The sequence below is a fragment of the Cyrtonyx montezumae genome, unplaced genomic scaffold (assembly GCF_038088225.1).
Source record: "Cyrtonyx montezumae isolate F1298 unplaced genomic scaffold, pur_monq_1.0 scaffold_13, whole genome shotgun sequence".
Lineage (NCBI taxonomy): Eukaryota > Metazoa > Chordata > Aves > Galliformes > Odontophoridae > Cyrtonyx > Cyrtonyx montezumae.
The window spans coordinates 21,683,130-21,710,686 of record NW_027071859.1 but is presented as its reverse complement, the minus strand read 5'-3'; the positions used below and the strand labels follow the sequence as shown (position 1 = coordinate 21,710,686).

The window sequence follows — 27,557 nt, the reverse complement described above, 5'->3', positions numbered from 1 at the left end:
TAACAGGGTAGCTTACACAGAACATAAATACTCAGTAACTCGTCCCCCTCCCTGCAGAAGAACACACACTTCTAGACTGTAAATAAATCTCTACTGCATGCGGGCATAATATATATGCAGCTTCAGTCCTGTCACAAACTACTATGATGGTAGAAGTTACTGTTTGTATGCATACGTACTATACTAAATTATGTACAGTATGTAGGAGATGAAGAAAATAATTTAATCTAGCTAGCCCTGCATAAGGCAAAGGTTTATAAACATCCTGTAAACTCACTGAATCATGTGTCTACTTCTATTTTAAAATTGTATTTTAGGAGTTGACATGATAGTTTTACTTCCAGCCATGGATTTTTTCATGAAAGCAGTATTACTGATGAAAGCACTAATGCACTCATCCTTATCTTATGGACCAGTACAGAGGGTGCTACAAAGACACCACCACTCAAGTCACTGGTAGAGGGAATAAGAATTCACTGCATAACATTGGAGTATTCTTGGGGTTTAGAGGGAATTCAATAAAATCCTTTCTTATTCAAAGAAGACCAGTGACACACAGAGATTTGAAGGAGGGAGAATGACACATCTTTACACAAAACACAAATTCCCAAGCACCCTTTAAAGATTTTGCAACTAAACACAACTACATGGTGTCAGCATGCTCTTATCTAATGGAAGAGAAGAAGGTTATCAGGAGTAGTCAACACAGATTCACCAACGAGAGGTCATACTTGACCAACCTGGTAGGCTTCTATGATGTTAGGGCTGCCTGGGTAGGTGAGGGGAAAGCAGGAGAGCAGAGGACATTGTCTGTGTTGACTTCAGAAAAGCTTTTGACGCTGTCTCCCATAACAACCTTGTAGTTAAGCTTAGGTAGTGTGAGATAGATGAGTGGACAATGAGATTGGTTGAGAACTGGCTGACTGGCAAAGCTCAGGGGGTTGTAATAGCTGCACAGAGCCTGGTTGGAGGCCTGTAACTAGTGTTCCCCAGAGGCCAGTACTGGCTCTGGTCTTGTTTAACTTCTTCACTGATGATCTGGATGAATGGATAGAGTCCACCCTCTGCAAGTTTGCTGATGATACAAAGCTGGGAGGAGTGTCTGATGCACCAGAAAGCTGTGCTGCCATTCAGCGAGACCTGCACAGCCTGGAGAGCTGGGTGGAGAGGAACCTCATGAGGTTTAACAAGGGCAAGTGTAGAGTCCTACATCTGGGGAGGAATGACTGCATGCATCAGTACAGGTTGACCTGATGGAGAGGAACTATGCAGGAGAAGAATCTGGGAGTCCTGGTGGACAACAGGCTGGCCATGAGCCAGCAGTGTGCTCCTGTAGCCAAGGACAATGGTATCCTGCGGTGCATTAGAAAGAACATGTACAGAAGGTCAAAGGAGGTTATCATTCCTCCTCTCCCACTCGGTTCTCTGCCCTGGTGAGGCCACATCTGGAATACTGTGTCCAGTTCTGGGACCCTCCCTTCAAGAAAGACTGAGGATCTCCTAGAAAGAGCCCAGCAGAGGGCTACAAAGATGATTAGGGGCCTCTCCATAGGTTCCTTCCAAGCCCTGTGATTCTGTGATACCGGACATATTACTATAAACGTCAATTAAAAATTAAAAATCCCATACTAAACTTAGAACAGTGGTTTTATCAGTTATCACCTTATCACTAATGATTACCTCTACAACTTGCTGTAAAGCTGAAATCGTGTACGAGATGACAAGGAGAAAAATCTCAAGTATTCTGATTAAGAAAGTTCTAGTTTTTTCATAGATTAAATACAGCAGGTTTCTTATGCACATTAAAAGCTGAATATATTCACTCAGACACTCTGATTGTGTCAATGTTATACTCACAAAGCATGGACATCAGAATGACAGCTAAAAAGTCACAGAGCTTTGCACATAATCTAAAACTAAATCCGTATGTAATTTCCTTCCTTTTGTTAATTGAAGATTAAAACTAAATCAAGGGGAAGCCTTCTATGAGACTACTTCCAACAACAGATGACTCAACTAGCACCTGAGAATTTGTTGTACTTGTGTGTACTGAGGTTTTGAACTTCCTGTTTCAATAAAATACCAAACAAGTTGTGTTTCCTTTACAAATAAGCTATTACATCAAGCTGTGTTCCTATAATTTCAGTTTTTGTCTGCATTCCAACATTTTCTTTGGCAAATGTAGAAACATTCTAATTAAAGAGAAGAGAAAAACAAGCAACATTCATCATGGTAGGAATGAATGCTCAAGAGAACATCCTTACTGGGTGCTTCTTTCATTCAGTTTAACTTGGCTTTTCAAGTACACTTAATTATGGCATGCAGTTGTCTGAAATGAAACTCGCTTAACAAGGTTTCCACTAAAAGTGTGTTACCACATCTACTGTAGGCGATAGCCAATTCCCCTAATGCCATACAAACATAACGCCATCTGTGTGAAGTGATTGAAAAACATTTTCAGTACTCTAGAAAACTTGAAATATGCCTTTCTGTATGGCCCATCTCACCTGTTACCACAACTTGATAGATCATTCAGCATATACTTAGATTTTTTTTTCAGTAAGATCCTTTGTTTACCTCAGCATGATCTGTAAGATCAGAGCTATAAAAATCCTTCACAGTGCTCTGTTTTGTCTGTTATCACTTTTTGCTCAAGTTTAGATTACAGATCAAAGATCTTTCTTGATTTGTGGCTGCCACGAGAAGGACAGCTTCCACAGAAAAGTTAAACAGCAGAGCTGCAAACACAACGTTAACTGTCCGGTTGAGTACAGTATAGCCTACATAATACAATATTTGTGGTTTCTTTTCTAAATCTATTTAACCTCAGAACTGGAAGTGCTGACTCAACAATACGGAAGTTCAAATTTAAAAAATGACATTATACCAAAGGATATATAATTAGACTCATTCCATTTTGGATAAGTAAATTAACTATTCCTTAAAGGTATTTATGTGCACTCTATATCTTCATGAAGAGCACTGCTTTTTTTTACTAATGAATCAGGTTAACTGCCAGGCAAATGGAGTCAGAGCAACAGTCACCTCGTAGGGTTGTGTGACAAATACAGAGTGCTGTAGGAAGAGCATGCCCCATAAATGACTGAAGGTAGAAGTAGTAGAAGTAGTAAAGGTAGAAAAGTAGTAGAAATAGTAGAAGGTGATGAAGACTTCTGAGAAGAGAAATAGCCCAGAACTGCACTGCTTTAAGAAAGCACATATTTTGTTTTATAAGCTTATGCTGAGTCACACTGAAAACTCAGTGGAATGGTACAAACTGCACTTTAGTTTATGCCGTTCCTTCATTTTTTCTCCTAAACCACAACTGACCCAACCATATAATTCAAATGACAAAGTTTAGCACAAAACCTTTTTTAATCAACATACAGATGGTTGTTTACCTCCTTCATGTTGGACTAAACCCAAAATTCAAGACTACTCCTCAATAAAATCTGAAGTGCTTGACCTTGCTTTGTGTTGAGACTGCAGTTCTTTCAGGCACTTGAAAACGATCTCCCATCACAAAGGAATGTCTGAGGTTAGGCAAAACTAGCTGGCAGCCTTCTAATTTTTTTTCCTGTTTTAACATGCTTGCAAGGTACCTCTTAAATTGACTCTTAAATGTTTATTTCCTTTGATTACGGGAAGTTGGCATTAACTAAAAATTTTACATGTTTCCCCTGGATTCTCCAAAATGTCTTACTTTAAAAGGTACTAATTAACAGATTCTCTTAAAACAGCCAACAAAATTCAGCCCCTTTCAGGCGACCCATAAAAATCCCCTCCCTCAGGCAGGCATACGCCCCTAAAATGTCTCCCTTCACAGTAGCTTTAAAAATAGTCATGCCGTGCAGCAAAGCCTATTGAAGGTCAGCCTGGAATCAGTTCCACAGGTGGAAGTCCCTTGTGTCTACTGCTGCCAGTCTTCCACTCGAAATGAAGTTAATAATGCTTCAGGGCCACAGAACGGAATATGGAAAAAGCATGACCTCCCAGACAGGTCAGAAAAAAAAGGATGGAAATATTCTTCCTTAGATCAAAAGGTTCTTGGGACAGATGCTGTCTTTTGTTTTGGATCTGTATAATGCATTAGGATGCAGAGCCTTGTTTTATGTCCAGTAAAAAACAATGAACAAATTCTACCTTTCTACTTGTGAGGCCTGTTTTTTTTGTTTTTTTGGTTTTTTTTGATTACAGCCTCTGGGAACTTCTTCAGGCAATTATTAAATAATAGCATTTTAAAGAACCATGAATTGTGATGATCTTTTAAATAGTTCTGATAAATAACTTCCAATATACAAGACATAAATCATTGTTAGAAAAACATGACAGTAGAACTTCTTGTCTTTGGAAAAGCCTCCAAGGCCTACGAGAGAATTTCATCAACATGTAATAAATCACTAAACAGTAAGAACAGGAACAGAAGTATGTCTATATATACATACTTATACACATAACCCCAGTAAATCAAAAACAATGCAAAATAAATCTTCTGTGGATGGAATTTACTTATGAATAAATTTTGAAACAGATGCATTTTTGTCAAGTGGTTGGAGCAAAGGTATGAAAGTTAGGAATCAAAGGAGCCTATTATGACTTTTATATCCCTGAAACTAAGATTAATGGGACAGAATTTGATGTTGATTCATATAGTACTTTCTTCATATTAGCTGAGAACTATTCTAATCTCAGTTTTGGGAGGGCAGAACACAGCATTTAAGACCACACCTTAGATATCTTTTTAAGAGTCTGAAAAGAGAAGCACTATCAGCTCATTTTTCTACTGCTCTCGGGAGATGAAGAAGACTTTCTTTGCCACACCATTGCTGGATTTCTTTCAGAACTAAATACCTTTTCAGGCCTGTAGGCCATGATCCTACACTGAGATCCTACGCTGTAGAGACTGTCACGTGCTTCAGTGCCATTGACTTTTGAAGTGGAATTGTAATACACCCTTTTACTTAGGACTGAATGAAGAAACAGAGCGAGGAGTTTGTTAAAAATAAGGGACCTTTAACAAAACTACTAGGATTCATTTTTGCTGGAACCACTGCATGACATGGTGCTTTGAGTGACTCAGATTTATAACTAATTTTACTGCCTGGATATAGTGTACTACCATTACGATAAACAAAAACTACCAAGAGCATCTGAGCAGCTGTCTCCACTAAAACTGCTACATGAGAGATTTTCCTTTTCAAACACAAAGACAGCTATAAATAGTGCCCACAAAGTTCCACCACACTGCGGCTTCTTCAACACTTCCATTTAGAACTACAATTAAATACATTACTGTCAGTATCACAAGAATGATTAAATGCATCTGTGTCAGATGATAGTGATGAGAGCACGTAATTCGACACATTTTTCCTCTTATAAAACAATGTTATTGATATACACATATAACTGCTCCACATAGAAGTGGTGCTTTCTAATTTCACCACTTAAGTAAATGGAAAGTATTTTGGACTGACGGCGTTTTGATCATTACAGATAAACACTGCACATAAGCCTGATTTGTTGTTATGCAATAAAACACACATAAACAATTTCCTTCTACCATAACAAGTGTGGGGATCAAGTGAGACAAAGCAGGATTTCTGCAGCTTTAGCCCTATAGCCCCTGGGGGGCTCCAGTGGTTTATAACAACAGAAAATCATTCGTATGCAGAAGCCAAGAAGTTTTCTAACACATAACTCTCCTCAAAAACTTACTCTTTCACCTGGTTTTTATGAGAAAGGTGGAACACTACTTCTGTCACTTTCATCCGCACATGTAATTTAACTTCTATTCATGAAATGTTGAGCATAAATAAACTCTTTACTGAAGGATAAAAGTATTTCGACAGCAGTGATTAAAAACAACCATATCCTAGGCATTAGGATAACATATATCACTATCAGTTTATCCTAGAAAAAATATAAAAGCTGAAAGCTGATTATTATTAGTATCGAGCATTATTGTAAAGTGTACGTGACCATCTGCCAGCAAGCTTGCAGTGAATCATACAGGCAAACACAATCACAGTGTAACATCACCAGAAGAGAACAAATAGACAAAGGCACACAACCTTAACCAGGCTTTTGCTACCATGGAAAAAGGACCAAAATAAAACTTTTGTTTCTAAGCAATAACACAGCTTCTCCAATCTCGATTTTCTAGAGGTGCAAGGTCACTGATCAGAAAACAACACAGAAGTAGAATGGGATCAACTGCAGCAAGCTGTATCAATAAAACAAGAGAAACCTGAATTTCCTTCTAGCAGGGAATACTGGCAACAAAGAGCACTGAGTTGAATTCTGTCCTTTCTAATACATAAATTCCAGTTTCCTCAGCCCGGATTTTGCTCACTTTTCTGGTGCATTGTCATCACACTTACTTCTCATACGAGTTAATAGAAACACATCCTCGTGTATCTTCTCCTTTAAGGATCACCTCATCTCGCTTGCAACAGGAAAGAACAGAAAACCTGCAGTTTTGTTTATGAAATGTATTCTCTGTTGATATGCAGAGAAAATTCTGGGCTGGAATCAGCCATCCTGTCAACACTTTGTGCCTCTGTTTAGCAAAACTTTCACATTTACTCATTTTTCATTTCCACATTAGCTCACATCAGTCAAACACAGAGAGGAAACTGGTGGCATATACTAACATTACAAGCCAAATAATCAATGAGGAGTTTCTGTGACCAAAGTGCAGCAAGACATCAGGATTCTATTACTGAGATCTGCAAGTTCGTAGTGCCATAAGTGAGGGCTAGAACATGGTCACAAGGAATGACAGGCACTGATTTTTATCACAGAAGTTTAGTTATGCATCCAAAACTGAGCTAGCTCTTTGTAGCACCTAGCTGGTGTGTCACAAGCAAGTTGCTGCAGGACACGACCATGTGCTCACATATAAGTACAGCAGCCAGGAAAACCACACTGGCAGGTGGGCGGCTTTCCCAAAGTGGGGAATTGTCAGAATGCATAACAGGTTTCTGAAACTGCTTTATCCAAGCTGGGTTTTTTTGTTTTTTTCTTTCTGAATATGCTACATATGTGTTAAAAAACATTGCTTGGATGTAACTGCCCTTTTGACTCAGAATGTCTTTGTAAACTAACATTTAAAGGACACTGTCCACAAAAAACTATGATATGTCTTCCTCCTTCCAGTTCGAGCCAACTTCCCTGGTATGGAAGCAGGATGTACTTCGAGTTCTCATGTCTTCATTGGTAATAAAGGATAAAATTAGTGCCAGGCTCAACAATCTGTCTTTATTAAATTAAAAATAGTAATTTGAATTCTCATCCTGAATATATGAAATTCCTTTTCTTTCTCGTCTGTAGCAGTGAAACAAACGTGAGTAGGGATTATTCTGAGTTCCACGGATACGGTGCAGGCAGACTTACAGCAGCACAGAGGAGCAGCACACAGCTTGCAGAAAGCGGTGGCCTGATAAAATGTTCCCCGAATCAGTATTTAAAGTGAGCTCGTGGCAGATATAGTAGCTCATTTCTTAATGAAAATATGATAAACAAAGGTAAATGGTTGCCAGGATTTCTACCGACTGTGAATTGAACTGCTTGGAAAAAACTGCCTGCGTACCAGCTTGCACATTATAAAATTTCCACTGGCAGCCACAGCAGTGAGTTTGACCAAGTGTTATTCACCTAAGCTTTCCTGTTAAGCCAGTAACTACACTGAATGGAAGTGTAGCCCATGTTGTGCTCCAGTAGGCAGAGCAGCCAATTTCGCTTTAATCTGAAGTTTCAGAGGTACTCCACTGTGTTTGGATGTAGCTGTACTGAGAGGACTTGCTTCTCATTAGGTACAATAAATGCCAAAAAAGGAGGGGCTGATGTGCATCAGATATATGAATAGATACAGAGAAAAACGCTTGAAGTTAGATATCTAAAATATTGTTGGCTTGTACAACATCAGCTTTAAATTTACATCTCTTCCAGTGAGAATTTCAGAGGAATTTATATTTCACTTATTGCTCTGGTTCTGCTCCCTGACCTGTATCTCTATCACACGATAAAACCTGGAGTGCTGTGTCTGGATGTGGAGCCCTCAGTAGAGGAGAGACGTGGACCTTGCAAACTCATCCACAGAAATGATCCAAGAATGGAACAGCTCCCCTGTGAGGACAGCTGAGAGAGCTGGGGCTGTTCAGCCTGGAGAAGTCTGGGGTTTGGGAAGAGAAATATCTGAGAAGGATTGGGTCCAGGTCAACCTGATAGCAGCCCAAAGGGGTCAGAAAGAACAGGGTCCCTTGTGATAGGACAAGGGAAAATGGTTTCAAACTAAAAGAGGGGAGAGTTAGACTAGATTCAGAAACTCCTTACAGTTAGGGCAGTGAGGCACCAGAGCAGGTTGCTCAGAGAGGTGGTGGATGCCCCGTCCCTGGAGACAATCAAGTCAGGCTTGTCTGAGCAACCTGATCTGGCTGTAGATGCCCCTGTTCATTGCAGGGGAGCTGTACTTGATGAGCTTTAAGTGTCCCTTCCAACTCAAACAATTATTTGATTCTGAGATAAGAAAGCTTTCTCCCTTATTTCTAATCCTGAATACCTTCATTTCTCCTTGTCTTCTATTCATTTTGATAGCTTCATTCCCCCAGCTGTAATATGGATCAGTACTTACATACCCTCTGCTATGTAATTTCCTGGAAATAGATGCTTCAATTCTGGCATGGAACAGCCAGCAAAGACGTGGGATTTACTAAATGAACTATTAATGAATTCATTAATATTGAAAAATTGATGAGTTAAGGATTCACACATTCTAGGTTACTTCTAAAATACACTGATGTTTCAAATAAACATAGTTCCTGGCCACTGTTCATGTCATTAACAGCTTTAAAAGCCTTGGGCCATCCTCTGTCTGCAGACACAGGGTATCTGCAAATTACAGTAATGGAGAGCAGACCCACATTCTGCCTCCGTCAGCAGCTCCTGACCACAGTGCTCACTGCACACCTCAGGAAAAGCTTCTCACTGCTACTAGAAAGGCCTTCTAAATTAGAGGCCCCCAGTTTGCCCTTAAAGCATCACCTTTTTCTCAGCCCTCAGGCTCTCTGTTTATTGAAACGTCTGTCTCACAAGTATGTGCTAGTTCTGCTTATTGCATGAACAGCAAACTAAAACTGTGCATCAGTAAACTTAGGTAAGATGTGGGTGAGTGTGGTTTTTCTCCACTGTACTGTGGGACCGATGAGGTAAATATCTGAATACGGGGGAGCCTGCATCTAATACAATTAAAACCGGGGTTTTAAAAGTCGGGAAGGAATCTGTTTCGAGTTAGTTAAAAGCGAGCAGCAGCCCGACCCCAGCTTTACAGATTGTTATGTTGATAAGCCCTACGGAGTACATTTTTTACATCATTTGCTGCTAGCATTTAAAAAAGGAACTTTTTAAAAAGTCTGAAAGCAAAAGTAGCAATAAAGCAATCCATATCTGAGAATCATTTGGTCGTAAATTTCTATTAGCAAAGCACAGCTTCTACTGTGTGCAAAAACTGTCTATGAAACAGTCTGAAACATGACTTTGGTACTAGGATTAACTGTATTCTTTTAAATGTCACCACTAGAATTAATAGTAATATATAAAATGCAATTGCTTCACTATTGCAGTGAAATGTAAAACCACTGTAATTTCCAGTATTAAAACTGCTGCTGGCAATAGTGCAGTAACCGTGCTTATCAGTTTGTGGGCATTAATATTATCTTGTGGCTGATGGTTTTAATTTCACGACTCTGAGAAAATGCAAGAATTATTTCAAATGTATTAATTACACTTTTGTCATCTGGAGAAGGATGATTTTTTTCTATAAGCACTTTTCACACAGAGGTCCAACATAAATATTTTTCTTTCTTGCAGGAAAGTGATGGGGTTTAAAATTAGAGATGAAAAAGCTTATTAGGTCACCTAATTCTTACTGCTGCCAGCTCAGGATTTTCCTTTACATATTTCAGTGCTTTGCCCATCTATATTAAATTACTCACACAACGGGGATTCCACTGCTTCTCATGAGAGGCTTTTCTACAGACTAATAGATCTTTGCCTCCGAAAATATTTATTTGCACTCGGTATGAAATTAAAGTGAAGCGTAAGCCATAACTCCTAACTTTCTCCCTGCCCACTGTAGCTGTGCCTGCAATAACACACAGCTGGCTGAAAACTCCTTCCTTTGCTAGCCATCCTTCGTCTTTGCAAGGGGGTTTCAGAAAAGGCACTATTCATGCATTGCAGCTGACACTGACCAAAGGTGTGATGCTCTTAACCTTGAAAATGGGAAGGGATGATCTTTTCAGGGTGAATAACGTAGTCAGAATCATAGAAAAATTAAGGTTGGAAAGACGATTAAGATTACCTAGTTCAGCCATCAACCCAAAACCGCCATGCTGACAGGACAAGACAGGACAAGGGGGAATGGACAGAAACTGCAGCACAGGAGGTTCCACACGAATGTGCACAAGAACTTCTTTACGGTGAGGGTGACGGAGCACTGGCACAGCTGCACAGGGGGGTGGTGGGGTCTCCTTCTCTGGAGATATTCAGGACCCACCTGGACGCCTACCTGTGTGACCTGGTGTAGGGAACTGCTTTGGCAGGGGGTTGGACTCAGTGATCTCTAGCGGTCCCTTCCAACCCCTGTGGTTCTATGATTCTATGATTCTATGCCCACTACATGTGCCACATCTGCATGTTTATTGAACCCCTCCATGGACAGTGACTCCACCAACTCCCTGGGCAGCCTGTTTCAATTTAGACCCAGTTTCTTGGTGGACTAGTTTCTAATCAGTTTGTAGTCCCAATGAAGTCACTGCTGAAAGAAATGAGAATCAAAATAATAAAGCTGACATATAATAGTCTGAAAATTATAAGAAAACGTTTAGACAATGGGGACACATCTCAAAACTGGAGAAGCCACCACTTCTTCAATAACTGAAAGTAGAAATTTTAGCAAAATACAAGAAATTAGGTGATTTAAAACTCATTTCTCATTACCATTTGTAGAAAAATGGCTTGCAAAAGCCTCTTGTCTTTCTCAGGCAGCCTGCAGCAATGAGGTTTTTCTGATCAGCATGAGGTCACTCTTGTAATGTCTAGTGAATTGCACATCATTTGTTCCAACTAACCTCAGGTGCTTCCGTCTGAGCTTGTTACTCAAGAGTCCCCTTCTGATCAGAAGAGAGAAATCTCTCTGACTGCAAGGAAACCTTGGGTGACCTGACGTTTAAATTTAATCAAGGAATCCCACCCTGACATCTTCCTCGAGAACATAATCTTCACCAATAGAAAAAGAAAATATTCTAAGGTGACTGATACGAGATATTCTAGTAAATATGAGATATTATGTAGTAAATATTTTAAATTTAATGTACACACTTCCACTCTTAGAAATAATACTTGAATAGGGAGCAGGCAAAGGAAGGCAGAAATCAGTCAAACAACAGCTGATTATTAATTTGGTGGGTCAGATTTAAAGCTATTTATATTAAAAAAAAAAAAAAAAAAGCTATTCACTGGCTGCCGCTATGGATAACATCCCCCAGGCTACAGCTGAACTAGTAACAACCACTAATGTTACCCTAAAGATGAAGGCTTGCTGGTTATTTAAAGCAGACTTTGATCACAGACTCGTCTGAAGATATTGTCTTAAGAATCCTCGTTCACACTTAACCTGAAGTTAGGAAGTGAATACTGAATGAACTGACAGTATCTGTAAAAGTATGTCAGAGTTTGGCTGTAGTCAGCCTGGGTGGGGACTGACTCATTCAAACAATACAGTCAACACCAGTGACTGCCGCTGGATTTACTCACGTGCATCTCTACAAAGATAGAGCATCTGGGACATAAGAAAGATTTCTCAGAGTTCTGAATTAGAGTTCTGTATAGTGGAACTGCTCAATAATAATCTAGATTTAGATAAAGTGAAGCGAAAGGACTTCCTAATTAGTTTGTATTGCGATAAAATGGAATACTCAAAAGAGATTTGATCTTCTGTACACATTCCACTGGAGATGGAGGATTATCTTTCCAGCACATGATTTATTTGCAGAGATAAAGTGCAGACTGTTACCCAGCCAGTGAGGTACGTCTGTTAGTACCAGGAGGAGGAGTTTCACTAGGTGGCCATAAGGAGGCAAGCTGCCCAATCTCAAAGGGAACCTACTCTTTCAGTGTGCAGTAATCTTTCTTCTATCCCATCACAAGTTCGGATGCCTCAGTATCCGGGGCAAAAATGAAAAATAAAATAAATCAATAGTATGCTTCTGGTCTCTTCCTCTCCTTGTACAGAATAGATGGGTAATAAAAAGAACCTCCAGTCTGTGCTGTAGAACAAGAGGCAAGGCACTGCTTTGGAGAGCTAGTACTGGACTATGTTTATTAGCATTGAAAAAAGCAAAGATTTATCTTTACGGAGTGCAAAAACAGTTTTCAGTTCCTCTGTCCTCTTCGTGTTACACATCCCAATACAGTTCAACGAATATGAATATATGAAAATATGCTGCAAACATTTTTGTGCACTCTCCATAAAAAGGTTAGCATGTGTACTGTATTTTTTTCTTGAGGGAAACAGATGTCAGGAACTAGGTACCTTACTGTTGCCATAAATGTCCTCTCTGTCTGTGAAAGCTTTGTTTATTCCTCTTATACAGTTTCTCACTTCCTTTTCATTCTCTCTTTGACATCAGTTTATCTTTGAGTTCAGAATCTTAACTTGAGCGTGCTCTCTGGAAGCATGACATGCTGTTATTATCACAGGAGCGTGCTGCTGGCAGAGGTGGGAACCTTCTGCTAACCTGAAGGATTCGTTACAGGGAAAAGGTTTAAATCACATGGACTGGGGGTATTTGGAAGGCCAGATTACCATCAGCTGCGTAGACACTTTTAGAGTGCATTCCTTTAAACAAACTGCATAGACATTTTTCTTCGAGACGTCGCTAAGGCCGATTTCTCATTTTCCAAAAGCCTTCTGGATTCTTTCAGAGCCTTTTCACATCAGCATTATCCAACACTCGCATAGCACAACAGAAGTGAAAGCCTTTGTAAGGATTCTAGCTTTAGAGTCAGCTTTCAAAGGAGCGTATAAGCAGTATCTGAGCAAAGAGGGCGAGAACATCTCTGTTCATCTTCTCACGTATAATTTCATAATGAAGAGCAAATACATGTGGTGCTGCAGAAGTGGTTACGGATTTTAGAGGGCTCGCTAGAAGCAGTTTCTACACACTAGCATGGAGGTTGTTTCAAACTGATGGCAACCTGTTTAAACAAGTGCAGCATTACACTTTCCCCAGAATGGGGGAGAGACGAGGCACAGCACTTAAGGCTGTCAGAGATATTCAGCAGTGCAATTGTGAGATCCTTAACATTAGCTGTAACTCCATGTTCACTTCGTACTCATGCTATTTGACTTCAAGATGTAATTACACTTGTTACCAGCTACAAATTGCTGTCATCACGTAACTGAAGAGAATGAACAAAGCCTTCAGGGCACTCTAGCCAAACAATATAAAAATGTTAAGGAGGAAGGACGTATTGCAACTATTTGTCATAATCATGGGACTCACTTCCTACTCCTCTATGTGAGTGATTCATCTCTTAAAGATTAAAATAACAGTCATAATTAAAAAATGCTCTCAGTAAGAAAAACTACCATCTGTGCTACGAAAAGGAACTTCCATAGCACGTTGTGAAAATCTCCTTTGCTGTCTGCACGGATTAGAGATGCACAGATATTTGTACATCCCACTTCTGACGATTCTGGAAATTTTGGGTTGATAATTGGTATGGAACTAATTAAAGAGTAATAATGCTTTTGCAGCAGAGAAAGTTTTGCAATGTGGAAACAGTAAGGTCAGGAATTTGGAAAAAAAACCCAACATACTGCCATGCTATTGTTGCTCAGGAGGTGATACCACGAAGTTCCAATCCGAATTAACATCAAGCGTATTTTAGGTACGATGGCATCAACATCATCCTAAGCATGGACATACACAGAGATGTAGGTGTGCACGTATTTAAAGATACCACTACTGAAGATAATACCTAAGTAACAAAGGGATATCAGCTCGCGGATTGTAGGTTTAAAGAAAGGATGTTGGCAGTATCAGCTGCAAAAGAGAACAAGTGGGTTGCAAATAAGTATTTCCAAGGGAAAAAACCAAAGTCTACTTTTGGCCACTTTATGCTCCAGCTTGTGATGTGTCATCTAGGAAAAATATCGTGTACTGAAATGATGGATTGGATGTTACAAGGCCAGATGGGAACAAGCAGACTGAGTCACCGAGACAGGGTGACAACTGAACTTTTCAGTGGTAGGATTATTGACCTTTTGTCCCTTCAGTAAAAGTACCATGTGAGAACTAGCGAATAAATGACCTCCCTTTATAAGGAAGAGCACTCAGAGGAGACGTGAAGAAACACTGGAGGCAGAACGTAGAGATGACTGTGAATTCACAAGGTGTTACGAGGGATGTTGGGCACGAATAGAAATAAGCAGCAGCTGCAAAAGTGAGTGGAATCCTGAGATTTTGTTAAAGATGTAATGAGAGTAGTGCAGAAGTTCTGATGGAACAGAAAGGAAAATGGGCAAGAGGCAAGGAGAGGAGGAAAGATCAGTAAGATATGGCCATTAATTTTAGAAGTACTAAAGAACTGAATTATGGGTCTTGATGAAAGCAATTTGTTTTGGCTTCGTGGAAAACATAATAATCTGGCACTTCTCTCTTTCAAAGAGTTTAAGATCTCAAAACAGATAAGATTTTTAGCAGACTAAAATTCTACTAGGGTTCAAGATCCTGTTCCCTGTTTTTTAACTTACAAGTTCAAAAGTCTTATCCTTGTTGACATTTGTTCCTGAGAAATATGTTAAAATACTCCCAGTGAAAGAAAATATTTTGAAGCCAGCAAATGGAACTACCATAAACTAACATTAAAGTACCAGGAACCAAAGGTGAGGGTTTAATATTAAGTGTCAAAATGTGAGGAATGTAAAAACCAGGAATATATGAAATACTTCATTAATTTATTCCAAGCTGAATGCAGAAAATGTTTCATCTCAGACCTGATTTTGCAGGTCCACTTTCACACGCTACAGAGTTTTCAGTTTCATCTGCAGATAAAGCCTCCCTGTAAGATGCGACACCGAAGAGTACTTGTTCTCCTTGTTGTGCCTTCATTTTGCCCACAGTTTGTTACTATTTTTCCCTTGTCAAAACATGAAAATTGCTGAAACGAGAACTTGCTTATCTGCTAAATCAACACTTCAGATGTTTTAGGTGGCAAAGTCTGCAGATAGAGACTAAAGTAAACGTTTTGGTATGTTTCCTCCAAAAAATCGAATACTTCCTTTTCTATCGGAGGTCTCACAAGGTCTCCATGTTTGCCTGTCAAACAGAAGCTGCACAGCTGTAAGTAAATGATGATTGGAAAGATAATGTTAGTGGTGGCCAGGCACTTCTCTCCAAGCAGCTTAGTCGTGTGCTGTATGGAATAAAACCAGGATTGGCTGAGCAAGGGAATTTGCTGTTTCCCAGGAAAGGAAATGGCCTAAAGCACATCTGGTGAAACGTTCTACATGTTTAGTTTTAACAAAATATACATTTCAGCTCTTCTTATAAGGTGAGTTCTGTAGAGCGAGTATCATCTTTCCAAGAAGGGAAAACTCTAATTTGTACTTCAAATATACTGAGTGCTCATTTGCTATTTTATGTCAAATATTATATACACTCAGCTGTAATGCAAGCAGGAAATCCCAGACTAAGCATCAGTATTTCTTTCTGCAGGATAAATGCATGATGAATGCAAACACGCTGCTCCATATCATCAGCACAGATAGAGATGAGAACAATGAACATGAAAATACTGAGAAGAAGCAACTGGTCCTAATTAGAAGTTTTGACTGAATCTCATATCGGCATGTATAAGATTCCATGCCAAATTATCTACATTCCTTCCTACTTCAACGTGGCTAAGAGTGAACCGTGACAGCTTCTCGTAACTGGAAGGAGTCAGATCTCTGTCATTCAGCTTTTCTGGAACAAGCCCTGCCCTGCAGAAGACTTGTTGTTATGCCTCTGAGGCTCAGTAAAAAGGCTGCATTCAGGCATCTTCCTTCCTCCTCCCCAGTTTTCAAGGACAAAAATGTATTTAACTGGCCTTACTTTTCACACCAGACTTCCAAATTTAGCCGTTACTACTTTCTTTCCCCCTGAACTCTGCCTGGCTTCCATTCCCCACGGAGACAGAGAAGACCACTTCCTCCTCCACAGCTGGGAAAGCTGCTCCCGAGGGGACGGAAGGGGTGAAGGATCACAAACAAACGTTCCAAAAGATGCCCCAAAAATGCAGCACTCTCCCGTAGTGGTGGGTTAAAGGGATGTATATTTATCCCGTTGGCAAGGTGAATGCTCACTAACGTTCCTGGGTGGTGGGAAAGAGTTCTTCATTAGAGTAATACGAGTCCACCAGACCCAGATGGGGAAATAACACAACTCTCCCTTGGTGACACATGCAGATGTCAGTTACTGCCACTGTACCAGGGAAGTATCAAGGAAGGGCAGGAGAAACGTGAGCAGGGTGAGCCCCAGGGCACTACTCAAGACCTGGGTGAGAAGCACAGGGAACTGGGTGCTCCTGCTCTGCTGGTAAGGGTCTGCAATCCGGCATTTGTTGGCTTTTGCATGAGGATACCTGGACACATTCTTTCTGTACCTCTTCCCTGAGCCACAGACAGCTGCCACAGCAACTGGCCACTCATTCATTCATAACAACAATAGCAAAAAAAACCAACAGTGGAAGGTGAACTGGTTTCTCCTCCCAGTATTCATACAACCACAGTTCTCCCTAGTGGAGGTCTGAGATACAGCAGCGTGGTCAGGCAGCCTCCAAGCTCCGCTTTGTTCCCCACTGTGGTGCAGACTGGGGCCTCTCAGGGTCATGTTTTGGCTTTCCTAAAGGAAAGCAGACCCCACATCAAACCTTCAGAGTCCCTCTCCTCAAAAATCCAGCGAACCTGAATGCATCTCATGGAAATCCCATCTAAACATTTTTCATCATCCCTTAAATCTCATCTTTTATATGTGTGTAGTCCTTTGAGTAAAAGTCTAATAATTAAAAAGAAATCATCTAACAGAGTATACTGGTCGATTTAACCTTTTCCTTCCTGAACTCAGGAAGGTGCTAGAAAACCCATGGAAATATAAGCTGAACAGTTACGACCATCTTCCAGTTCTGGTCATCAAGAAGATGCTCTCAGGCTTGCAGCACACTTGTTTTCAGCACTGCTCTTCTGGGAGTCCCATTAGTAGTTCTTCACAGAACCTAGTGTATAAATCTAATTCATGTGGTACAGCAGCAGGCTTCTCCCTTACACTGCAGCACACTGCTATGCACGTGGCATTAAACATTCTTGCAAAACACTAAATAAAGAAAAACATAAATCTGCACTGTGCAGAAAGGTTCCAAAACTTCTGTAGCAATGCAGGTAGCAGTTGCATTCATTTCCTTTGCTGTCACAACAGAAACTTGGGCAGATGGGAAATGCATCCCTTTCACGCCATGCTACAAATAAGCATGTTTTGTAAAACATATTCTTGACTGCATCTCAAACTCTGACCATCTTCCTCCATGTCCTCTGCCTGGAAGGGTGAAGCATGGCAGATGAGCACTGTGCAGCTCAGTCCTGCCAGAACTAAAACCTTCCTGCGAATCTCTGGAGTTGAATTCTAGAGCCTGCCCTTTCCAGAACGTGCTATGTAAAGAAATACCAACCGGCCTCTCAATAAGGCAAGCAAACGCAGTTAACTGTTACATCTGTTTTTGTCAACTCCTGAACACAGCTTTCATGATTTAAGGGGTAGAACTGTATTACTATGCTACGTTAGACACGGCAAAGTTGTGTAAGATGGTCTGTCCCAAGAGACGGTGGCAAGGCACACTGGGATCTTCCATCTATCGCTGAAACTTTGCCATCTGATCCATGCTGGTTGGATGAGCACAGCATTCCCCTTAATTTAACTGTGAGAAACCTACAGCTCACAGTCCCCAACCAAGCAGAGCACTGGTGCTATTTCCCTCCAGGAATCAGTGCTCTGTTGTGCTGGTTTGTAGAAGCCAACAACAAGGAAAGAATAATTCTCTGATGTTTCAGTGCAACCAGCTCCTCCCCAGGAGCTGGGGAGTTTGTGTTCTGCTTTTGTGGGGTCATTTCTCACTGCAGAGATCACAGGAGTGCTCCTTTCTAAAGCCCTTTTCTACAGCCAAGTGTCCGTCTCCTTTCTGCGATGTTCCCTCACCTTTTCCAGGTGTTCCCAACTTTGGAGGCCAGGACCCTGCCCTCACAGTGCCTTGGTGCAGGTGGCTGTGTGAAGCTGAGTTTGCAGCTCACCCTGATGTTATCGCTATCAGATACAGCCAGCGCACATAGATAAAATACATATGTATCTTAAAAAAAGAAGGACGAGCTTGAAAACGTTTAGCTCCTGAAAGACATGCACAGAAACGATTACTCGAGTCAGAGATCCTCTAACATACAGAGCCTGTGCTGGGCTGGAAACTTAATTCGCCCCCTCTTCCCGCACGAGGACGTGCCCCGCTTGCTGCCGCACGCTGTGGACAGTGCCCAACTCTGCGCTTACACCATGCCTTAAGCCCAAGCTAAATCACATCCTTGTTCGGCTCGTTAACAAAAACAACCCCGCCAGCTCCTTCCAGAAGCGCTCCAACCGTTTCCCATCGCCGTGATCGCGCCGAGGAGCGCTCCCCGCTCCGAGCAGTGCCCGCTGTGCGGCAGCGGGGCCGTCCGTGCCCGGGAGGTCTCTCTCGGAGCCGCGGGGGTCCCGCAGTCCCCGGGGCTCTCTCCGCCGCCCCGCGCCCGCGCGTCCTCCCGGAGGCGAGGGAACCCCCCCGCGGAGGGAGGGAGGGAGGGGCGGCCCCTCCGCATGTCTGCCTTCCCCTACCAACTTATCATATAAGGAACGGGGGGAGCCGAGCGGCGGCGGCAGCTCGGGACGCGGCGGAGCGGGAGGAGGGGTTGCGGGGTTGGGCAGGCGGCACGGCTCGGGCCGGCTCTCCCTGGGCACCGCATGGCCGCGGGGTGCTGAGCTCCGAGCTGCGGGCCGGGACCTCCGCGGGCAGGAAGATGCGGCTGAGCGTCTACTTCACGTGGGGCTGCAGCGTCGTCCTCGCCGCGGGGTACAACGCGTTCGGGAAGGGCGCGGAGCCGGCGGGCAAGAAGCAGTACCAGGTCCAGCACGGGCCGTGCAGCTACACCTTCCTGCTGCCCGAGGCCGACAGCTGCCGGCCGCCCTACGTGCCCAACGCCGTGCAGCGCGACGCTCCGCTCGACTACGACGACTCCGTGCAGAGGCTGCAGCTGCTGGAGAACATCATGGAGAACAACACACAGTGGCTCCTGAAGGTGGGATAACGTTTCCGTCCCGCGAACCGGGCTTGCAGTATCTCCCTAGCTATGTCGTGATGGGCTTCTTCCCTTCTAACATCCCTCATTTCACACAACACGTGCTCCGCGCTAGGCTGCTGACCTGCTTTTCTGCCCACAAGTTGTCTCGAGCCTGAGAAGTTAAGTTAGCTCAGCAAGGGACACATGAGGGCACCGTCTGTCATTGCGCTGGGGTTCTGCGGGGTTCGGGCTCTGCAGGGTTTGCCGTTACATTTGTGCCTCGTGTGTAATTAACTGGCACGGGCTGCTCTGTCGCTGTTTGAACAGTACAGAACGGCCGCTATCTGAGGCGTGGCAGAAGAAGAATAAACTGAAACGTGACCTCAGAATCTGTAGGCAGCAAAGAGCATAGGTAAGGCACACGGATGAAGCGTAGATCCACCTGAGGAATGCCAGGGGGGCTCAGCTCAGCCGCTCAAGTGATGCGGTCTCAAGAAAGTTCACTGGCGGATATCCTTCACATCCTGTAACATTTCCACTCAGACATACAAATAGTCAAAGAAAAACACACTCGGCACAAGGTGTTTTCAGATGGCACACAGCTTCCTTTAGAGCCACTCCACTGGAACGAAAGGATTTATTGCCCAAATGGCAAAATTTGTTAAACTGTCCCTGAAACAGCCGAAAAACATTATACTGCATCAATTCTTAATATGACTGGAGAGTAAACCTGACTGGTGTGCCACGTTATTACAGGAACCCACTTGATTCTAGATGTGACACAGCTCAGTTTATATCCCTGGCACCTGGAAGAGAGTCACAGTACGGTTTCATTGCATTCATAAATGTATAATTCTATTTTTTCCCATCTGCCAAGTAGTAAACATGCTGAGGACTTAACTGAGCAGTTGACAGTGATTGCAAAATGATGCCCCAAGGGTTTATTTCTTGAAGGAGTGTTGCAAATGGAGCAAACTCAGAATTTTCTGTAGTAAGTAGTCCCTTCTTCATTCTGAAGTCACCTCATTATAACATAATTTTGCATTGAGGTCGCTTTATCTGTTCCAGTATTACAGCACTAGCATAGAATCAAAGGAACCTGCTAGCAAGCATCTCTGCTTGAGAAACAAAAGCCACTCCAAAGCAGAAAGTGTACAGTGTTCATCTACCTGAAAATGAGCACAAAAACCTCAATCCGCAGCGCACGCAAAGTGTGCAGTCTGTCTTTCTGGGCTCAGGACGTGTAAGCCCATAAACATGGGAGAGCTTGCAGTGTCAGGAGCCTATTTTTCTTTTAATGTCACAGGCAAACTTACTTCCCTCCACATATGGACTTACCTTTCCACTTACTAATTTACAACACTCGCTATTGTAATGTTAGACCGACATTACCAGATGTGCAGTGCAGGATGAGAACCACACAAAGTAACAGCCTCATCTGCCCAGCTGGTAAGCAGCTTCCCAGCACAAACAGCCCAGTCTCACAGAGTGCTCCTCTGCTAAGTGCCACTTAAGTAGGAAAACAGCATCATAGGTGACATCAGGTAAACAGACAGCAGCCAGCAAATTCCAGCATCCTTATTTAGTAAAAACTGTGCTTTTCCTGTCACACTCTGGGAAGTCAGCTATGAGAGGAATAGGATAAGGTGCCTCCAACTAATTCTTAGGGGGATCAAAAGGCAGATTCTGTTTCACAAGGCAGAAAAGCGTTTCTTTTATTTGAGCATAGATTTCCAAGTAAGATGATGTAGAATAGCCTGATTTTTTTTCCTATTTGTTCCACAGCTAAACATCCTGTAAAATCAGCAGTTTGCCTTTTTCACTATTTTAACACCTGCTCTCTGTGTCATCTGTTTTGTTCACAAAGAGACTCCCAACAAAAGTTGCCCTTCCTCAGATTTGCTTTGCTGGTGACACCTGGTCTGCCAAGTGAAGATGAAAAGCTAACAATAACCTTTAAAGTTGCCTTTAAACCTTTCAAAAGTAAACCTTTTAAATAAACCTTTAAACTCAGTAGAGTTCGCTTGATGACTTAGTGGTTTTATTTTTTGAGATCACCAACATACGTTCCTAGGTTCATATTTCAAGTTACCAAAATGTAACACCAGAATTTTTCAAGTCTGTAAAAAAAACCAAAACTTCACGTAGCTTTTGTATTGTATTAAGTGTGATATAAGATTTAATTTAAAAATAACATGATATTGATTCCTTAGTAACTGCACAAAAACTGCCCTAGGTTTTGCTCTTGAAAAAAAAAAAAAAAAAAACCAGTTAATTTTGCTCACTGAAGGGACAGCACCTGTTTTCTTTTGAAGCTGAGTAAAATATATATACATATATATGTCACGCTTTTAGTGTGGATTAACTTTGAAAAGCTGTTCCTGAAGTCTTGCATATCTCAAAACATTTTTACACTCCTCCCTCCCCCATCCTGCCTTTAATCCATCAACTAAAGGAAACATTATGTTTCTGAATGAACAGTAGGTTGCATGAATGGAACAGCATGGGAAGTGTGTGCTTTATCTGGTTAATGGACAAACACAATGGGAAGAAAACTTGTTACGTAGGGCCAGGTTCTCTGCTGCTCTAGTCCTGCACACAGAGCAGAAGACTTTGTTCGACCATTGCTACAAATTAAACTGGCTGCTGCTTCATGAAAACCCTCTTTTTTTTATCCCTACTGCTTTATGCCTTATGCCACCACTGTACATTCCATACATATAAGTGGAATGTCTTTTCAAAAGTAGATTATGCTTAAGGGTTCAGATGGCACACTAGGACAAACCACTATTCCCCTTAATCCAGTGTTTAGCAGTAATCCAGTAAGCGATGCTGTAGAGCAAAGGGCAAAACCCTAGATCAGCTGTGCAATAACATACCTGAAATGAACTTTCTTCTATGACCTTCCCTACTTTGGAATCAATTTATGTACTGGAAGTGGAAGGTTTTTTTTTTTTTTTCTTTCATGTGTGTAGGGCAGGGAGAACAAAGCTCTCATTAACAAGATTTTCAATTTGAGGGGATAGGAGTTTGAGATACAGACACAGATGTGATACAAGACTGGAAGTTTTAAGTGTAGTCATGTACACTGGGCACTATCCTTGAGAATTCTTTATATATAAATAACTTTGGGTTTTCAAATATTCCCAGAATACAGGCGATTCCCATAGGGTCCACAAATGAACAAATCTCCGTCCAAATTAATGGCAGTTTTACCATTTGGAACATGACAATTCTCCCAAAGGAAATGTGCTTTTTTCAGGTATTAGGGCATTGAAATAACCTTACTTACTTGAACTTACTCAGTACATAAACTAGATCCTACTTTAGACCAGGAGGACGTAGGACTCCGTCCAAACCAATAGCGTAAAATAAATGGGTCGTATCTTTTCTTTCCTTTTAGAAACAGTCAGAAACAATTTATGATGAAACTGATAATGGCACGTGGAATATAGGTAATTTATTTTTTAGTATATCAGCAGGTCAAAATACTAGAAAACTAAAATCCGTGGCAGGAGCCAACGTTAAATCTAAAACTAGAATTTCACCGTGAAGCATCCCAGCAGACTAGGAGGGGGACACTGCTGACAGAGATGCAGTATCATTGGGTGCTCTGAAATGATCTTTGCTTTTTCTTACACTGGAAGCTAGAAACCCTTTGTCATTTTGAGACATGTTTCTTCTCTAAGGAAAACAAATTCTGACGTTTTAAGATGTATGGGAACAGATCCATGTAATATTTTATGAGTAAGTGCCAATGAATGGTTATAATTATTGTAATACTTGTACAGAAGTTCCTATCTAAAATATGAAAAAGATATTCTGACATGCAGCATCCAGAGATGCTTTTTCAGATGTTTTTGATCCGCATGCAATGGACAAGGAAAAATATATTGTAAAGCACTGGATTTTGAAATACGCAAGAGATATTTCTGACTCTGAATCAAGGGCTGCATTCCTTTCTTAAGTGATGCATCTGTTTTCACTTACATGTGAAAAGTGCTTGTTTCTGTATATCAACTATGTATTTGCTAAGCAAAAGAATGCTGGCATGACTGAAAATACCGTTTTACTTTGAGAATAGTACATGTTACTGGGTACAGTTTCAGAGCTACTTAAGATGATCTGACACTGCAGTTTCTATCTCCTGTAGGTAAATTCTGGTGAAAAGATTTGGAATTATTCTTGTGTGTGTTTCAAAACTGATGTCAAGCCTGTTTCTGTGTCATTCCACAAATACCAAGGTGATGAAACAGGTTTGAAACAGTATGAAACCAACAAGGAGAAGCAGCGATTTTCTTGTGTAGGTCTACAAGAAAAAGTGCAACTTGAGAGCACCTCATCTCCAAGATGTGATCAGAGAAAAAAATATGGTAGACAGATACTTGTTTTACTGAACCAGTCTCTTATTAGCATGCAAAATATATTTTCAAGTGCTCTGTTGCCAATATGATCACAAAGTAATCACCTTTGGCTGGTCGAAATAGCAAATTGGAAGACTTTGTTAATTATTGACAAGAAGTGTTTTGTTTTCTGCTCCTTCAAGTGTGCATATAGGAAATAAGTCTGGAGATGCTTGAGTTGACAGTTTCCACTCCTTTGCGTGCATAACCAATAAATACCGTGCAAAAGTCAACAGCATCATCTCTAGAATGTTTCAGAAACTTCTGCTGAGAGACTGAATTCCACAATGGTATTTGTTTTACGGACAGTTATCTTATTAGTGCTCCTTCTTTGTTGTTCATTACGGATTAATGCAGTAATACTTATCCCCCCCGAGTCTACCAAGAAAAGCGACTGATGCCTTCTCGATTTCTTCTTGATCTGAAGAAGCAAACTATCACATATGTACTGCCTAGAACTGAATTTTGCTTAAAAGACACAGATGACCACTTTTAACTTTCCAGAAAGGAATTTCAGTACCTCCAGCAACTGTATTTTTTGCAAACAGCATCTAAGTTTTTAGAAACATACCACAATATGCATTATTCAATTTACAGAACTTCTGAGAGTAAAACATTATAGCTCAGTAAATCACTAATTATTTTGTATCTGTTTGCATAATTTAAGGCAGGAACCTCCCATTGCACCTACTGTTACGTGGGACTTTGCTTTGGCCAGAAGGCAGGAGTGGGGCAGAGTAAGTCTGTGTTTCTGCACCCACACATCCATTCTTGGGACAGACTGCAAAACACTGCCAGCTGATTTGCTCAGAAGATATGCTCTCTGACCTTAGATTAGGGTCTGCCACAGAGAAGTGCCACTCTCTGATCCTTCTCTGGATTTTAGCAAACCCAGAATTTTGTCAGATGACTCAGACTATCTTAATTACCTCCCTAGAGTAAGCTCAGTCTGTCTTCTGAGCCTGGAAGAGAAGCAACAGGAATGGAAAAGCGGAAACAAATTCCCCTTAAAGAAGCAAATCTATCAGCACTGCTGGAGAAATTGCAAAAGCTAGTGTGCTGCACAGCCCTTATCCCAGCATGCAGCTTTGGAATAAAGTTTATAAACCTCAGAATCAAAAGACAGTAAGTGGACAGTAGAAGCATGGAACATGCTGCAAATATGATACAAAATACACCAATAAACATTATGCATCTCATTTGTTAGAACAGCTCAGGAGCCATAACTGAATCAGGAATGATGGCCTTCCCCTCAGTGTGGTGTCCCCATTCCCACATCTGGACAGAATGGAACAAAAGATGCAAGTTGAGCTTCAGAGAAAAAGGGTTTTGGCAGCTAGTTAGCAGTAAGAGGCTTATGGATGGGAGTCTTATGGATACCAGGACGAACTGCAGACTTTCTTAAGCAGTTAGGAAAAATGGGAGTAGATGGCTGCTGAATGAAGAGAGATTTTTGCATGCTCTAGTATATGAAACAAGAACATCACACTGATAAAATATGGTGGCAGACAAAAGACACCTGAGTAAATCTCTCACTGGTAGTAACAGCTAAACCACTAAGAAAATAATTTGTCAGTGCACTATAAATATCAGTGTAACCTTCAGGGAAAGAAGAATTTCTGTGGGACTTGGCGACAAGCTTTAGCATAAGCACACACATTTTATGGGACCTTTAGCATAAGCACACATATTTTTACCTGCCATTTTAGTATTTGAATCTCACAAAGTAACAAAACATAAATTACAGGTGAAAAAATAATAGGAGGATCAGGTAGCTTTGCAGGGCTAAATATGTGGAAAAAACCAGAGGTATGGCACTGTAATTTAATACTCAGAAATGCCTTAGAGATATGGCACATTCCACAGTGGAACAAATTAAACCAAATAACCTCACACATACCAAAAAAGTGAAAGAGCACTTTACCACTGGAAATACTGTGATCATTTCATTTCCTTTAGCAGATATATCTCTAGGAAATGGGGTAGAGGAAAAAGACTCATATTTTTTCTCTACAGTTCAACTACTGTTTGGTGAATATAAAGTCTATTCCAAGCTTAGAGGAAACGTTAAGGAAATCTGCAAGTTACAAAATCTAGATCCATACTTTGTATGAAAAAAACACTAGACAGTCCTGCAAACACTCACTGTGTCAGTTTTCAAGCTGCCTAGAAAAATATAGTTCTTTCCTTAAGTACCTTTTCAAAAAACGCTCAGTACATTTTCCAGGCCAAATAATTACTGAAAACCATATCAGTTTTCATCTGTCAGTGCAACAGGTTAACCCTAAAGTCAAGATGCTGGTTACAAAGCTCAGGAAATGTGTCCTGCAATTTGCATGATGAGGGGGCTGCCTGTCCTCATTTCAACTTCCAGCATGTTATGGCTTAGTCGAGAAAGAGGGAGGGGAGCTACAGGAACTTTCATATTGTCTTTATACTGCTCATACCAACCTTAATTACTTTATCTAGTAATCTTCCAAGAGCCTATTGAGATCATAAGCAGGTCTTGCTGCTAAAAAATGAGAAACTGACAGAATACACAACCTTCTCTCCATTAACTCCTTTTAGTAAAAACATGGAAATCTAATATCCTGCACAGAATAACATTAATCACATAAGCTGTAAGGAGAGAACCATTTCGCTCTCTAGATGAGTGAATACTCCACATTTCTAGGGTGCCATCAACTTTCTTTACAGTTCATCTGTCTCCAGAGATTCCTGTTAACCCCAGTCATCTAGTATTTTAACTTTACTTTGTATTCAGGACTTGAGCAAAAAAAATCCAAAAAACAAAAAACAAAACTACATTTGAGGAGCATCATTTCAATTTTCTGTCATTGATTCCAGTCAGATTAAAATCAGTGTTTTGTGGTAATGTGGCTGAGAGCTTAAGTGTTTTGTTGAACAACTTGCTGCATGATTTTGTATTAAATTATAGCAAGACCTGTGGTGATAGAAGAAGAGGAAATGGTTTCAAGCTTAAAGAGAGTAGATTTAGGTTGGATATAAGGAAAAAGTCTTCCACAGTGAGGATGGTGAGGCACCAGAACAGGCTGCCCAGAGGTGTGGTTGATGCTCAGTCCCTGGAGACTTGCAGGGTGAGGCTGGATCAGGCCCTCGACACCTGATGTAGCTGTGGTGTCTCTCTGTTCATTGCAGGGGAGTTGGACTACATGATCTCTAAAGGTCCCTTCCAACTCTAAGGATTCAGTGACTCCGTGATTCTATTTGATAGCATTTCAAGAGTGTTCTGAAAGCATATGCAATGACTGCAGTAATTCAATATCAAAACCAGTGCGCTGGAGAGCACTGCTGTGGGACAGTGCCATCAGTTACACAACTGGCATCATTTGAGCTACTTCAGAAGCAATGTTTTTGTATGCTTTTTTTTTTTTTTGTTTATTTGTTTGTCAAAACTACACAGTACTACACAGTATATCTATGATCTTTAATTATCACTCTACCCAATAAGACTTTTTGATAGAAAACTAAAGTTATTTCATCTTTGGATAAATTTAAACTGCACCTGTTTAGTAGGAACGTCTTTAAATATCTAGTAAAAACAAATAACAACCTGACTGAACAGTTTAATAAGCTTACTCCACACAACAGTCTGCAGAGCGGTTCATTTTCACACTGCAAACATTAAGGGGTCATTCCTCTCATGGATCAGCTTCAGTGCTATGCTTTCAGGCCTGCACGTGCCATGTGTGGTCCCGGAAAGAAAAAAATCTCTTTTGTTCCATTCTGTCAGG

General features: G+C 41.2%; 2 protein-coding genes across 3 annotated transcripts in view; one reads left to right on the top strand and one right to left on the bottom strand.

Moving 5' to 3' along the window:
- The window catches only part of MCPH1 (microcephalin 1), a 115,995-nt gene that overhangs the window by 13,761 nt on the left and 74,677 nt on the right, over nt 1-27,557 (bottom strand). The gene's annotated exons all lie outside the window — the stretch shown is intronic.
- The window catches only part of ANGPT2 (angiopoietin 2), a 44,245-nt gene continuing 35,707 nt past the window's right edge, over nt 19,020-27,557 (top strand). For both annotated transcript variants that reach the window (XM_065730796.1, XM_065730795.1), the window contains exon 1: nt 19,020-19,417. In XM_065730796.1, the coding sequence (XP_065586868.1) occupies nt 19,139-19,417 (279 nt within the window). In that variant the 5' untranslated portion in view covers nt 19,020-19,138. The remainder of the gene's footprint in view (nt 19,418-27,557) is intronic.